This window comes from Indicator indicator, chromosome Z (assembly GCF_027791375.1).
Source record: "Indicator indicator isolate 239-I01 chromosome Z, UM_Iind_1.1, whole genome shotgun sequence".
Taxonomy (NCBI): Eukaryota; Metazoa; Chordata; class Aves; order Piciformes; family Indicatoridae; genus Indicator; species Indicator indicator.
In genome coordinates this window covers 39,478,761-39,494,620 of record NC_072053.1, presented here as the reverse complement: position 1 = coordinate 39,494,620, position 15,860 = coordinate 39,478,761, and the positions used below count along the sequence as shown (strand labels likewise).

The window sequence follows — 15,860 nt, the reverse complement described above, 5'->3', positions numbered from 1 at the left end:
ACTGTATAAAGAGCATGGCCCGCAGGTAAAAGGAAGGCGAACGTTATGCACTACCCACGAGTAGTCTGGCCTTCCCAAGGTTAAGATAAACCACGGGCTTAGAGAAGTGGTTTTAGAAAACAGCCAAACAAAAAGGAAAAAAACCAACCAAACAAACAAACCAACAAAAAAAAGCATTAATGGACTGGAATATCTTTGATATGAGAATGTTTAGCCTGCAAAAGAAAAGGCTTGTATGTGGAGGGTTCATATCCATCTGTACATATAGGGAGCCAGTCTCCTCTGACTAGCACCTACTGTCAGCACAAGAGGCAACAGGCACAAATAGAAACACATGAAATTCCACCTGAGCACAAAAAATACCTTTCTGTAGTGATCGTCTAAAGAGGTTGTTGTTACTTCACCCATAAAGACACTCAAAATCCAACTGGACATAGTCCCAGGCAATCTGCTCTAGCAATCTCCAGGGCTCCTCTCCATCCTCAATCAGTCTCTCAGATTTCAACATCACTCCTTTTTTATTTTGTTTTCCTAATATTGTGTTCACCACCATTTATATTCCTGTCACTCTTTGCCTTCTTGCACTTAAGTTTGCTTTCTTCTGTTCTTCATCTTCATTTTTTTTTTGGAATTACTTTATCAGTAAGAACAGAGATTCAAAACACCCCCTAAAAAACAAGTCAAAAGACTCTGTTGCTGCAAGTCCGCATCTTTATTAGACAAAGGATAGTGTTACAAATACTGGAGATTTAGTATATGTTCTGGGAAAACAAATATACCCCTCAAGATACAAGTCAACCCATTTTTCACCTTCAAAGGACACCTCTATCTTGCAGCAATTATGAAGTAGTTACAAAATCTGAAACATTCCTAATTCTAACACTTTGTACTTTTTGCTGTTAAAAGCAATTAATAGTTTCAAACATTAACAATTAAGTATTTGAAAAGTTAAGCAATCCGAAGAAACAATTTTCTGCCCCTCTCTTGTCACAATTTATGTCCATCGTCTCTGGTCTGCCTGACATGTACCACTGCTCCTCCTCAAACATCTCTGCAGCCTTTTCCGAATTCAGTCTAGTTGTTGTCTCTCTTTGGTAGGCTGAGGCAGGGAGGGTGGGTGGGGTGTGTGTGTGTGTGTAATCTAGTATTCTTGATGCAATCTAATTAGTGCATAATAAAAGAGACAAATCACTTTTCTCAGTTTTCTGATATATATGCTCCTTCTCATACACCCCAGAAACTGTTAAGACTTCATTATGTGCTGCTGGCTCATATTCAGCTTTCTGTCTACCAAGCTCCTTCCAATCAGGGTTACTTCCCAGCCAGTATAGCTGCAAGGGGCGCTTGCTTTCACAGGTGTAAGAAAACTGCATTTATCCTTGCTGAGTATCTTCGGGCTCTTTTCAGACCATTCCTCCATCTGTTCAGGTCTCTCTAATAAGCAGTACTTGAGCTTTCATCCATTCAGTGTCTCTGCAACCTTGGCCAAGAGTATATTGGACTGCTGCTCCAATCTTGTTGCTTAAAATATTGAATAGTACTGATCTCAGGATACACCCCTGCAGATCCCTGCTTGTTATTACTTTCCAGGTAGTGTACAACTCCTCTGAGCCTGATCATTCAACCTCATGTTTTTTAAACCCATGTCATGGGCTGAGTTGAATCTGCTGCTGATAGTCAAAACCATGCTGCCATCATGCCAGCTTCAAAATGAAAGTGCTAGCTGGAGTAAAGTAGTGTGGGACTTGAAATTCAGGCTGTAACATGAGAGGCTTCCTGTTCTGGTTGCTACTTTTGGTCTCCAGGTTTGGGGTGTCAGGCTTTTCACCTGGACTGGTTGGGGGTTGTGGGGTAGGTCACTGGCTGAAGCTGCTGTTTCTGCTTTTTGCTGTGCTTTTGTGCAAACAGGCTACTGTAATTTTGCATCTTTATCATTCCATTAAAATTCCTTATCTCAACTCAGGGCTGTTTTTTTTTTTCTCTTGGGTTACTTTCCCTCCCATCTTGCTATCCTCTTGGTCACAGAGCAAATCACAGAAGGCAGTCAGGCTTGTATGGTATAATTTACTCAAAAAATAACCATCCACCTTGTCTATTTCAAATCATCTTCACATGTCTAGCACTTCCAAGAGGACTGTCCCCTTGTTTTTCTTGGACTGAAGTAAGGGTGACTGGCCACCTCTGAAGACAGATACAACATCTGTTCTTCTCCAATGGTCAAGGACCTCCCCGAACTCCACAATTTTTCAAACATTGTACAGAGCAGCACCTTTACAAAACCAACCAGTTCCACTGGCATACTTGCAGGTAAGCCATCTAGTCTCATGGACTTGCACCAGTCAAGTGCAAACACACTCCTTAACTCAGTTGTCATTCACTGCTGTTGACTCTCCTTGAATGCTTTCACTAGGTGCAGCTACCAGGACAGGTCATCACAATGAGTAAGTTCTTAACAGCAAATCATTTGTCTTTGTCATCAGTAGGTCCACACCTCCCTTGCTCAGCCTTCTATCAGCTGCTAAAGAAGTGGTAAAAGTTCTCTGTGTTGCCCATGATGTCCTTCAATTGTTAACACTACAGAAGCTTTGGGTCTCCTAATACCATGCTTGCATCTTCAAAACCATTCCTTCTTATACTGTCCCTGTTCCCAGCTCCCATATACTGTTTGCACTGGAGCTGTCAAGAGCTTCCTCTTCAACCTTGACAGCTTCCCAAATGCATCTATTAGTTTCTTGAGTATCAGAATGATACTTTGCATTGGAGAAGGGTGTCCTTAAGGACCTATCTACACTGACAAACTCCTTTACCCCTCACAGTTGTTCCTCGTTGGATCCTATCAACCAGTTCCTTAAATGAAACTGAAGCTCTACCAAATTCAAAAGTCTGTGCTCTGCTACTCTGCTTTCTCAGGTTCAATTAGGATCTTGGTATATATGATATTACAGTCAGTAGAGCCACGGCTGACATTGCTCATTTGATCCCCAAAGCAGCTGTTGATAACAAACAGCAGATCCAGCTGTTGTCCAGTATCACCCCACTAACAGAGACCAAAAAGAAAAACCCTCCAAAAAAACACCCACCCAAATAAACAAACAAATAGGGGAATGGAAAACTTGGAACAGTTTTGCGTTCTTCCTTGCTCTGACTGGGTGACCACTGTGTCACCCTTTCAACTGCTCCCATCTCTGTCCACAAGCTCTCAATAAGGCTGTTGTCATGACACTCAGGAGCTGCCCTACATCCAAACTTTATCACATCACAGCAGCTATGCCCCTCTGATCTTTGCCTTTCCTGAGAAGTTCATATCCATCCAGCCCTCACTCCACTCCTGTGAGTTATCTCATCCTGCATCCACTACAGCAACAACCTGCAGTGCTATGGAGATACTCAAAACCATCTGTTTGTGTTCCAGTGTGATCTGCTCCAGGTGATCCTGCTCTGACAGGAAGGTTGGACTAGATGATCTTTCTAGGTCCCTTCCAGCCCCTAACATTGTGTGATTCTGTGAATTTTTCCTGCTGGTTGTCCAGGCCATATATATTTCAATGCATGCACTCGAAATAGGTACTCTTCCTCTACCAGTCCCAAAGCGGGTTCCCACTATCCTCTATACTTTGCTTTTCATGCATGGGCCAATACCTCCCTAAACTGTGCGCAGTAAAACCCCCTTGCTACCCAAAACTCTACTCATGATATTGGCTCTGTATCATGACACTCATGATGTAGATGCTCTTATCCTATTTGAAGATCAAAGATATTTAGGGACAGATGTGAACCCATTAAGGGCCCCATGGTATTAAAAGCCTAATGCCTGTTCATACAAATTGTACAATGAACCAGCCTTTGATACATGGGATTTTGCTTGCTCCTTTCTCTTGGGAAGATATGTCCTTGGAAGTCTTACCCTTTCACCAGCAGGACACAAGTTCTTGCACACTTGAGCTAAATATTAGCCAGAGATAACACTGTCTCTAGTAAAGCAGGCTTAGTTTGCAGCTTGAGTTTCAGAATTACAAGATAAAAGAACCCATACGTTCACAAACCTGATCTCCTCCTACAACGAAATGACCCAACTATTGGATGAGGGAAAGGCTGTGGATATTTTCTACCTAGACTTTGAAAAGCCTTTGACACTGTTCCCCACAGAATTCTTGTGGACAAACTTGCTGCTCCATGGCTTGGATGAGCACAGGCTCTGCTGGATAAACGCTGGCTGGGCAAACGGGCCCAAAGAGTGGTGGTCAGTGGAGTTAAATCCAGCTGGGAACCAGTCACAAGTGGTGTTCCTCAGGGCTCAGCGTTAGGACCACTTCTGTTTAACATCTTTATTGATGACCTAAATGAAGACATAGAGGGTCTCAGCATAAATCTGCAGATGACACCAAGCTGGGTGGGAGTGTTGATCTGCACAGGGTAGGGAGGCTCTACAGAGGGACTTGGAGAGACTGAATCAATGGCCAGCATTAATGGGATGAGCTTCACAAGGCCAAATGCTAGGTCCTGCACTTGGGTCACAACAACCCCAAGTAATGCTACAGCCTTGAGGAAGTGTGGCTGGAAAGCTGTCTGAAAGAAAGGAACCTGGGGGTTCTAATCGTTGGGCAACTGACATGAGCAATCAGTGTGCCTGGGTGGCCAAGAAAGCCAATGGCATCCTGACTTGTATTTGAAACACTGTGTCCAGCAGGAGTAGGGAGGTGATTGTCCCCTGGTACTCAGCTCTGGTGAGGCCACACCTTGAGTATTGTGTCCAGCTTTGGGCACCTCAATACAAGAGATGTGGAGGTGCTGGAGTGAGGGCAGTGAAGCTGGTGAAGGGCCTGGAGAATAAACCTTATGAAGAGCGACTGAGGGAGCTGGGGCTGTTTAGTTTGGAAAAGAGGAGGTTGAGGGGAGACCTCATCGCTCTCTACAACCACCTGAAAGGACATTGTAGAGAGGCTGGTGCTGGTCTTTTCTCACAGGTAATTAGTGATAGAACATGAGGGAATGGCCTCAAGCTGCAATTGGGTAGGTTTAGACTGGACACTAGGAAAATTTTTTTCACAGGAAGAGTGGTCAGGCATTGGAATGTCCTGCCCCGGGAGGCGGTTGAGTCACCAACCCTGGATATGTTTAAAGGTCATTTGGGTGTGGTACTTGAGGATATGGTTTAGGAGTGAACCTTGTAGAGCAGGGTTAATGGCTGGACTTGGTGATCCTGAGGGTCTTTTCCAACCTGAATGTTTCTGTGATTGTGTGATTCGCAGTCCAAAAGACTTGAAATCATTAATTATCATTTCATAATAACGCTAAAAATAACCTAGTCTGCTCTCCCTCTATTTTGGACAAGCTTCTGAAACAACTGAGTATCACTTCCTCCATGTTGCCAGTAAGGCAGTGTGCACAAAAGACCAAATAAATTACTTCTGATACACTCTTTAAGAACTGGGGAGAGGGAAGTATCAAGAGATAAAGTATTTCTCCTCTGTGCAAAACCAATTATTATGGGTAAGCAATTAAAACTGTAACCCTTGCACTCCTCTTTGCATATTGGAACCTCCTGAAAATTTGTCATCTTTATAAAGCAGGAAAACAAAACATGTGGAAGAACAGCTATGATCTGTTTAGTGGTCATGAGGTCTTGGGTGACAGGTTGGACTTTGATGCTCCTTGAGGTCTTTTCCAACCTTATTGATTCTGTGGTTCTGTATAGAATCTGACTATCGTAACTATTCAGAGAGTATTTGTAAAATAGACTTTTTTCCCAAAGAGACACAGGGGAGAGGAGAAAGAGGACAGATGAAAAGGGTATCTGTAATAAAGTCAACCTACTAACCTTCAAAATGTATTCTTGCAGTTTTTTCTGAAACTGGTTTTGATTTCATGTTACACTAAGCTACTGTATCTCATTGATGACCTCAGTAGAGAAGAAAACTACCACAGAGAGTGGTCAAAGACTTCACTCTGTTCATGCTCTCTTCATGAACTATTCTCAGTCAGGTACTGTTCTTCTGTCTCTTACCTGTGACCACAACAAATCCAGGACAACTTTTCTCCAGTCCTTGTGTGTTCAAATACCTTCTGGGCAGTTTCTCCTGCATCCCAGACTCCATTTTTGGCTGTTGTTTTTGCTTGGTTGGTTGAGTTGGTTTGTTTTTACAAGAGAGGGGACTATATGCTACTCAAAAGTCTCTAATAATACTCTACCCTCATGTCAATTATATCTTTTATTTCTTAAGATTTTCCTCAAGAATGAAATCATAACTGAGACAAGATCAAAAATTTAATCTGGAATTTAAAAATACACGGTTTGATTTCTAATAAGCTTCCTTTCTTATGTTCAAACAGTTAATTCTTTTCACATTTCCACATCAAACATGAGGTTTGTTATCCAACAAGTAATTAAGTGGAACCCAAAACACTCTTCCTGTTAGAGTCATTCCTGTTCAGAACTGTGATGTTACTACCTAAGGCTATGAAAAGAGCCAACTCTCACTGTAGAGACCAAGGTAAACCAACTCACAAAAGTACTTAAGTTCTGGGCATAAGCTCTGCAGAACGACTAAGAAAAATCCCAGCAGTCTTCTTGGACACTCAGAATCTACCTTGATTTGGAACAGCTGCATTCACCTAAAGGGAAGTCTCTTCAGAGATAACAGCTCCCATGAAGTCATGTGAAGAGAAAAGAGGGAGGCCCAAGTTTTGTTGCCCAGAACATGCCATTTTTAGGTCTGTGCAAGAAAGTTGCATGTGTGTTCTTCAGCAATTAGAATTCTTATTAGTAGGATACCTGATAATGCAGTACAAAAACTAGTATAAAAATCTTGTTAATATTCCACATGCCAGTAAAACAATGTCTTCCCAGATCAACCAACAACAGTCAAGAAATCTACATTAAAACAAATTAAGTAGGAAGTAACTTTGGGTAGAAAGTTTTATCACAAAAGTATACACCCATCAGTAAGGAATAAACCACTCACACAGAAAATCCAAGCCTAAAAATTAAGAAATACAGTACAAGAACTAGACTGTTGGGCAAGAAATGTGACAAAAACTATGACATGTTGATACATACTGAGAGGGACAGGAAGTATTGGTACCGTTATTTTTGTAAGTGTCAAAATAAAGTACAAATGCCAGGAACACTTTTTTTTTTTTTCTTTTTTTGACCAGCTAGGTACAAATCCACAGAATGTCAAGAATTCTTGAAATGCTGCAGAACAACATGCAAGACTCATTTCGATGTTAGTTCACCATTCTGGAAGGTGTTTAAATCCTGTAGCTGTGCAAAGCTACCAAAAAAAATTTATATATGATTTCAAAAAAGACAAGTTAAATATAAACAGGAAAACTTGTTCAAAACAACTAGAAGAAGCATCTGAAAGCAAAATCTGCACACGTTCCATAAAGATGATAAAAACCCATCACACTACCCTCTTGAGAAAATGAATATGCAAGACATGAATAAAAGGAGTCTTAAAGAAAACAAACAGAAATGTATCCTACAAAAAAACCAAAACCAACCAAGCAACCAGAAAAAAAAAAAAAAACAACAAACCAAAACCAACCAACCAAAAACCACAAAAATACCCCAACCACCACACCACAAACAGAAAAAAGTCCCAAACCAAAATAGCAAGGTAAATCCCAGATCTGGCAGGTTACATAAACAAGCATAATAAGCATATACAGAGACAGATCTGAAAATCTCCCTTTTGGGAGCAGGATGCCCCATGCAAAATCCTGCAGAAGTAAAAAATAACATATAAAACTGAAAATCTAGGACCATTTTGATTACTTCCTATTACTGCTGTTTAGGTAAAGACCTTAAATTCATTAAGTTTTCAGTATAAGAGGTGTAAAATCTGCAGAATAAACATTTTTTTCTGATATACAACTCCAAAGGCTTAAACAAAATAAACAAAATAAAACTCTTGGTATCGGTTCAAACTTTCAAAGCCCGAAGTGATGAAAAGAACTGATTTTGTGTGTAATTAACTTGAACTCTAGCAATCATCATTTGAACTACATTGATTTAATGTGGCCTGGTGACTTTAATCACGTTAACCAGCTCCAACCACAAAACGAACTGTGAACAGTTTGCCTCACAGCTAGTCCTCAGTAACAGGCATTTGATACATGCCCTTTGAAATGCAATGACAACAAGCTGCATTACCCTGGATTACAGAAAATTGTTTTTATCATTATATAGAAGATACTCCTAAAAAGTAAAACCAGAGGATATTCAAAAATAGAGGTTCACTCTGCAAATTTAGCTAAAATCAATTCAGAGGTACCACACACAGAGACCATTCTAAGCTGTAAGCAAGCACACACAATCATGAGAGAGCTATGGTCCTAGGCCTATGTGTATATTGCACAGTCAAAGAACTGCTGTTTCCCTAATAGTTGTGCCTGAGACTCAGTAAGTCCAGTCTGGATAATTCTTAGACATCCTGCAATTACAAATTTCATTTGCACTGTATAGTGCTGCCGTTGTCTCCCCTGGGTAGTCTAATTCCTCTCTTTGAAAATATTCTCTAATTCATATCTATTTCCCAAAATATGAACTCATGCCAGACTCTTCACAACATTTCATTTAAGTTACGACTTGAGACATAAGTGAAAGTAACACCTAATAAACAAGCATTTCAACCATATACAGTAAAGAAGTACTCATCACATGTTCTGCAAGTTCCAAAGCATTAACACAAACAGTACATCTTCATGATATTTTCTGTCATTGTGCCAACAGCTTCATGAAATCCTCATCAAAAGCAATACTAACACATTTTGTATTATCATGTAATTAAATTCGTGTATTAATACATTTATAAACACTGAAACAAAGACATTGTTTTTTATTTTATAGCCCAATATACCTGCAAGTGATTCTTGTTGCAGCATGTTCTTTCCACCAGTTTACGAACACAAGGAGATCTACCTTATACTTTCACTGTTAATTGAGAGGGACAACTCACATACCAATGACAGAGAATCATTCCTTGCTAAGTTTCAGAAATGGCAGGAGTCTGATAACCTTACTCTGCAAGCTAGTCAATTACCGAACATAAAAGCCATCAACATACAAATGACACCTGAATTCCTAGTTAAGAAGGAAGTTAATTGAAATAAGATTTCATTTGGAAAAAAATGGAAATTAATTTGAAAATATTCACCACATCAGAATCATAAGTGTAAAGTACAGGGAACCCATACTTTCCGCAGTACTCAATGGTTATTTTAAGTTACCATCTTCCAATTTGAAGTATTAACTGTCACATAGATTTTAAAAAGACTATACTATAGAAAGGATTTGGTTCAAATCAGCATGAACCAAAATTATTTACTAGCCATCACATTTGCTTTTGCCAATATAAAACACATTTTGGATATCATATTTTAATAATTGGGGGAAATTACGAAAAAAATCCATGCAGCCAATAGTTTTAAAGAATGCTATCAGACATTTGAAACCCACAAACTGATATACAAACAGTTCTATTCATATAAGGTCAGAAGTTATCTGATTGACCAAATGTCATAAAGTATGAAGTGTATTAGCATGAAAAATTTAACCTTTCCAGAATGGACACCATTTCTTAATATCTTCTCCCTTCAGAGTTAATTATTTAAACTACCTACTCGAATTCTTGATTTACATCTGAAGGCTGGGTTTTTTGCTTTGCTCACAGAAAAGGTCCCTATGTCTGCCAATAAAGATTGGTCATCTATCATCAGGTAGCCATCACACAGCTTACTGACAATCATATCACACGGATTTCTGCAGAAAATAATGTTCCTAAAGAACTATGCACAGATTTTTAAATGAAATATGAAAACAAAGCAAATATTCTTGTGTGTTCAAAAACATGAAAAAAAAATCATTATTTCCACATCCCACTTATCAGAAGCTGTAATACCAGCATAAATGTTTTACTCTTTTAAAGTCAATTATCCAGATTCAGAGGCTTACTGAAATTGTCATAGGTGACTAATAGTGAGACCTAGGAGTTGTAAATTATCTCAAAAATTACTAAAAATGGGTTTTCGAGCTTTCAATAAGAATGAACATATAATGCATATGTAAATTAATATAAATGTGTAAATATGTAACACAAACAAATATAAATAAAAACACATCCTGATCAATTTGAATCACAGAAAAAACATGAAATATTACAGTTGCCTCCAGCACTCTCAGGAAATGTAAAATGTCTGACTCCCAGCTAAGTCAGAACACCATAAAAACCATACTCTGGAATCGAAGTATGACATCACAAAGGATGACAAAGTTATTTTCACCTAGTGATGACTAGTGGACAAAAAAGCCCTGAACAATGTACTTTATATGATATGTAGAGATTTTATGAGTTGGTCAAACAAATCTTACCCCAGCAGTATTTTAGCATGAACCTCTTTGTTAGTCCTTGAGATTTCTCTCAAAGAGGTAATTTCTGCATCAAACCAAAATCCTCTTTCTTCTGGTGTCTCAACGTTGTAGTTAACCATCACCACATCACCCACTTTTAGTTCACTCCACTTCAGAATGGTTCTTGCTCGTGGTCGAAGATTCCTGGTCTCCATTTCTATAATGCCATTCTCTGGGTACCTTGAAAAGCAAAACCAACAACAGTAAGTATTTTAACTCCTCTAATAGCAGCTAAGTAGGAAGTCATACACGTTTTTCGTAAGTAGAGATTTTTAAATGTGCTTCATATGAAACATACAAAAAATTTGACCTAGTACCCTATCTTTGTTTTAATACATTTGCTCCATTTCCACTAACTTCAGTAACACGTTCACTCAGGACAGTTCTTATTAAAAATTTGACCTACAAACACAGCATATCAAATTCATGTGGTGAAAACGGTCCAAGTCCACATTCCATGCAACATGGTTATCAAAAACAGTCTAACTAGAAAACTTAGTAAATGAAAAACAGAACTAAGACTCTCAATGAGATACATTAACTCACATATTGAAAATGTTTCCCTGTTTAAATTACAGGGGGAAAAAAAAATCCAGGAAGATAAATGTGGGAATCATTCCTTCTTTTGACAACACAATTATCTTGGCAAGATTTAGTAAGGAATCCAATATTAAAATGAATACTTTACTGAACTATAATTAAGAAACTTTGGTTATTTTACATTAAAACGTGATGACTTTTCACATCCTAGGTATGTTACTCAAAACATGGAATGGTTTCTAAGAAATTGCTTTATTCTCCTGTGTTGGTATATGCCACCACAGCACACACACAAAAATCAGTGAATGATTTCAGAAGCTCCAATTCATTTCCAAGTTGAGAAAGACTCATCTAGCAGAAGACAGTGATACTTGACAGCAGTAAACTAAAATCTCAGGGCATGAAAGAAAGGTTTAAAGATATCAGATGTCAACTTTTCAGTTTAACACCGCAAGCCCCTTTAAATCCTCTGTATAGGACACTTAACTCAGTGATAGCGAAGCCTGTATGTTTCATACATGTGCTGGAAAAATAGCACAGTAAGGCCAGGATGGAAATACTGCTTGCAGAAAAAAATCCAGCCTGTTACATAAAGTAGAAAGATGCTAGACTACAATAATACAGTTCCTTTTCTGATAGTGTGTGTAGGCACATTAAGAAACTTTCATTCACTTGACTACTACTACATAAGGTCACAGTACAAATTCAAGTGAGAAAAGGAAAGCAAGTCTACTGCTTATAAACAACTGCTCTCAGAAGCATTCACTCCTCCTTAATAAACATCGCTGAGGATGACATATCTTAACTCACCTTTCCATCATGCAATTAACTATTGATACTTTAGCAAGAGCACTCATGCTTTATAGTTAATATATCTTTATTAAACAGCACTGTTAAATTCTAATGGCAAAATCCTACTCTTAGCAGTAGAAGTATGCCTCTGTCACTTTCCAGAATGTCCTCCTGTGGCAAGAAAGATCATTTCAAGGTCTTGGGGAAATCACAGCACAACGTACTACATTACTACATAAAGAAATACTAAATCTACTGATACCAATAGCCTGAGGCTCTGATATAGACTACAGCTTGTATCAGGATGAATTTAAAGCCCACTGATGTGATTTGAGACACTTTAATCAGGTTCATTTTGCTGTGCTTTATGCCCCTTATTAAATTTTAATACACTAGTTTACTACTACAGATTTGGGGGAGGTGTGGTAGCTAAACCTTTGTTCTCTACAATGCAGACGTCTAAATTGTGCCTTACATTCGTGGTACAATTTATCAATATTTATTTTTTTTCTAAGAAACCTTTAGATAAACTATGGAGAAAACGTCTGTTTTATTCAGTGCCTGAATAGGCACTGAATAGGACAGTTCCGATTTGAACTACTAGTCAGTTCCAATCATCTTACAACAAACCTTTCCTGAAGTTTGGAGAAGGCAGCAAGTAGCACACAGTAAACACTCAGTTTACTTGAACTCCAAAGTAAAAATAGGGCTTAAATACGAGGAAACTTAAGAAGGTGAGTAAAAAAATACACTTAATTCATGTATGCAGTGAAATAAGAAGTACATGAGATCAGTGGGATTATAAAAATAACCAATTTAAAAAAAGTACAAGTGTCACTGTAAAAGAAAGAAAAAGATTAAAAAAAATCAAAAATGTGTGACTTAAAACAATTTATACTCATTAAATCTAACCTTGGTCTGAAAAAAAAAATCTATTCCTTTCTAAAAACAAAATCTATTCAGGTTCTGTTTTCCCTGAGAACACATTTAAATCAAGAAATATTGTTTTCCCAAAGTCAGATTTATGTTATCTTTTGCACTCCTATACAACTCAGAACAGAATCTTTCCTACTGTACTGCTGAGGAAATTCAAAGATTTTGTTAACGATGACTTCATCTATGCTTCTGGAAGTATCTGATTTAAGAACCAAAAGAAGATGACTTATATACACAACTAGAACAAGATCATTTACTAGAAGAAAACACCAAAAATCCCCTTTCATAGACAGAAACTAACAGCTTTGTAAAGAAAGAAAGGGAAGAAGAGACTCTTCACTGAATGAATTTTTCCTTACTGACTGGCTAGAAACTAAGCTCAGCAACTTTGGAAAATCAATGATAATTCACAAAGGGATGATATGTCCCATGCTAAGAATTCCATCCTTTTTTTTTGTTTGCATGAGGTTCCAGACACTGAATGTTTTGCTGCTGTGCCTTTACACACAGAAATATGCTTTTATGGACATGCATGAATACTAGCAGATATTTCATTACTCATGTTTTTCTGTAACTGACACATCAGACAGAACAGCAGAAACAGCATTTATCACAAGATTTTGAGCTAGGCTCAAAACTGGAGTCACACTACGTATGTTAAGCACAGTATCTCTATTCCCCATTATGCTAAGTAAACAGTACTTTCAAAGTAAACATGCCTTTGAATGTATCCAATGCCACAATTTACCTAAGTATGGAAAAAATACACTCACATTAAAAACTGCTACAACATAAAATTAATGTTATTTGTAAAGATCCAACATTTGACTTAAAACATAATCTCTCAAGTATGCAGTAGCAATATTTAAATACGGTATCAAAAAATGGGATATGTGGACTTCTGTTGATAAACTAAAACAAAGAACAAATAGAATCTTTTAACAAGCCTTAAAAATGAAGTGAAACACTCAATCCAGCAAGCTATAATAAAAGACTACTGTTAGACATGAATGTTTGCTGAAAGCGTTCTTATTTATTGAATCACTTAAAATCCTAAGATGGCCCTCAAGAGGAAAAAACCAAAACAAAACACAAACAGAAAAACCTTTTCACAACAGTGTTCTAATTAGACTAGCATTACATTTGGTACAGCTTAAATGAAGATTTTATGACACAACTCAACCCTTAAAACTACTGAATATATTTTTCTTGGTTTTTCATGTTTTTCACGACACTTGGCACCTAATATTGAGAAAAGCAGATATCACAACAGTAACTATGATCAGAACAGTTCAACAAATACTGCCTGTAAGAAGTTTCATGTTCATTGTTAAGTTTTATTTCCCTGTAATTTAATTTTTTCCTGTAATATTTACAATTGTAAATACTAACACTAGCATAGGAAATATTAAGAAACTCTTGCTATCTGTGTAGACAGTTTCCATAGCAAAGAATTACCCACAAAGTAAAAATTTCAGTTTTTCTTGGCTAGGGTTTCTGCTGAATCCTAAAATGCTCAAATACTAAAAAAAAAAAAAAAACACAAACCAAAACACTTACTACCTCTCTGTCAGAATATACACAAGTCTGCTCAATTGACTGAGAACTTGTAACATATCCTTCAACTGGAACTGGAAAAATGAAGTTCTTGAAACAGGAATTGATAGTGCAGATGTGCAATTTCTTAAATTTTTATTTTTTCAATATGAATAAAAATATAATTTGTTTTTCTAATACACAAACTCAGAGGAGTCATTAAAAAAAAAAAGGACACGAAGAAAGAAAAAGGAATGAACTCATAGATGAGGTAGATCTGATTAAGAAGGTAAGCCTCGATAAAAATTACATTTGCACCACTACCACTCCCTGATCATTTGTTACCCAAGTAAATAATCAGCATGATTTTGCTGTGGCATTTTGAAAAGGTGAATGACACTATACTGGAAGAGCATCTAAACCACAATTACAAATTCAGAGAAAAATAAAAATAATTTGGGTAACACAGCTGTGTGTTTGCCCTGCCAAATGAAGAACAGCAGGTGCAATAATTTGTCACTAAAACAAAAAAGTATCATATTTCAAAGCACACCTCACCTAGCAACTAACAATTACAGAATTAAGCACCTTGAACACCGAGAAACTGCACTAGCAGCCTGAAGAGAAACATGTTACTTCCCTATTGATTTTAGCTCTAAGTATTAACCTCTAAATTTACACTGTTGCATTGTGTGGACAAAATGGATACTCTGAAAGAAGACAAGCTGCAAACAGTATCAAAACAGGAGTTGAGAAGTTTTAAGAAATACACACAAGGTTGAATTTTTAACACAAAACTCTTGTATACCAAGTCTAAATACTGAGAATGTAATCAAAACCATGTTTATACTTCACTAGTTAGGACACAGGGTGACAAGTCACACAATTGCTGAAAGGTGGTTGTTTAGGTTTTTTTTAAAGAAAACCCATTTCCTCAGCTGTTTGATTCTGTGACTTCACAAGATGAACATTCAACAGCAATTTAAGTTAAAAAAAAAATACTTCAGTCACACTCTGACTGCACTTTTTTGTTTGGTTGGGTTTTTTTGTTAGAAAAGTATTCGTTTTGAAGGTGAAAAAGTTGTTCACTGTTGACATTTCACTTACTCTCTCAAACAACTACTAGGACAGCAAAGCTCCCCTCCATTTCATATGCTTTCTGAAAAAGGCACGAAAAACACTTCAATTTTCTTTTCAAACCATTTCCTTTACAGTTTGCAAAATGTGTCCACAACCTTTGAAATCAAAGACTTGCAGTTAATTGCCAGTCATTAAACCCCTGAAGACTAATACATGCGAACACTTTGAGATTATAATACACAGATTATGCAGTCAGAAAATCCACCATGAACACAACAAGGAATCAGCTTCCTGAAATGAAAAGTAATAGTATATAACTTGCTCCCCCAAAATACTTTCAAGCATGAACTAACATGCCTGGACAGCCACATCTTCGTGGCCCTCTTTGTCTAATGAGGATGTAAAGAATGAAGACTTCTGTGTGACTTAACACATCTCCTCGTTTTGGCATTGTCTAATAATCAAAATCAGGGAAAATTAAGTAAGTAAAACTAATCAGTAATATAAGAAACTAGAAACCAACATTATGCAGCTAGGAGAGGTGCTCCAAGTAGCCAGACCA

The 15,860-nt window shown here is 37.5% G+C and overlaps 1 protein-coding gene across 1 annotated transcript in view; it reads right to left on the bottom strand.

Moving 5' to 3' along the window:
- The window catches only part of UHRF2 (ubiquitin like with PHD and ring finger domains 2), an 83,450-nt gene that overhangs the window by 42,243 nt on the left and 25,347 nt on the right, over positions 1-15,860 (bottom strand). Inside the window, exon 4 of the mRNA XM_054397316.1 lies at positions 10,376-10,594. Coding sequence (XP_054253291.1) covers positions 10,376-10,594 — 219 coding nt within the window. The remainder of the gene's footprint in view (positions 1-10,375; positions 10,595-15,860) is intronic.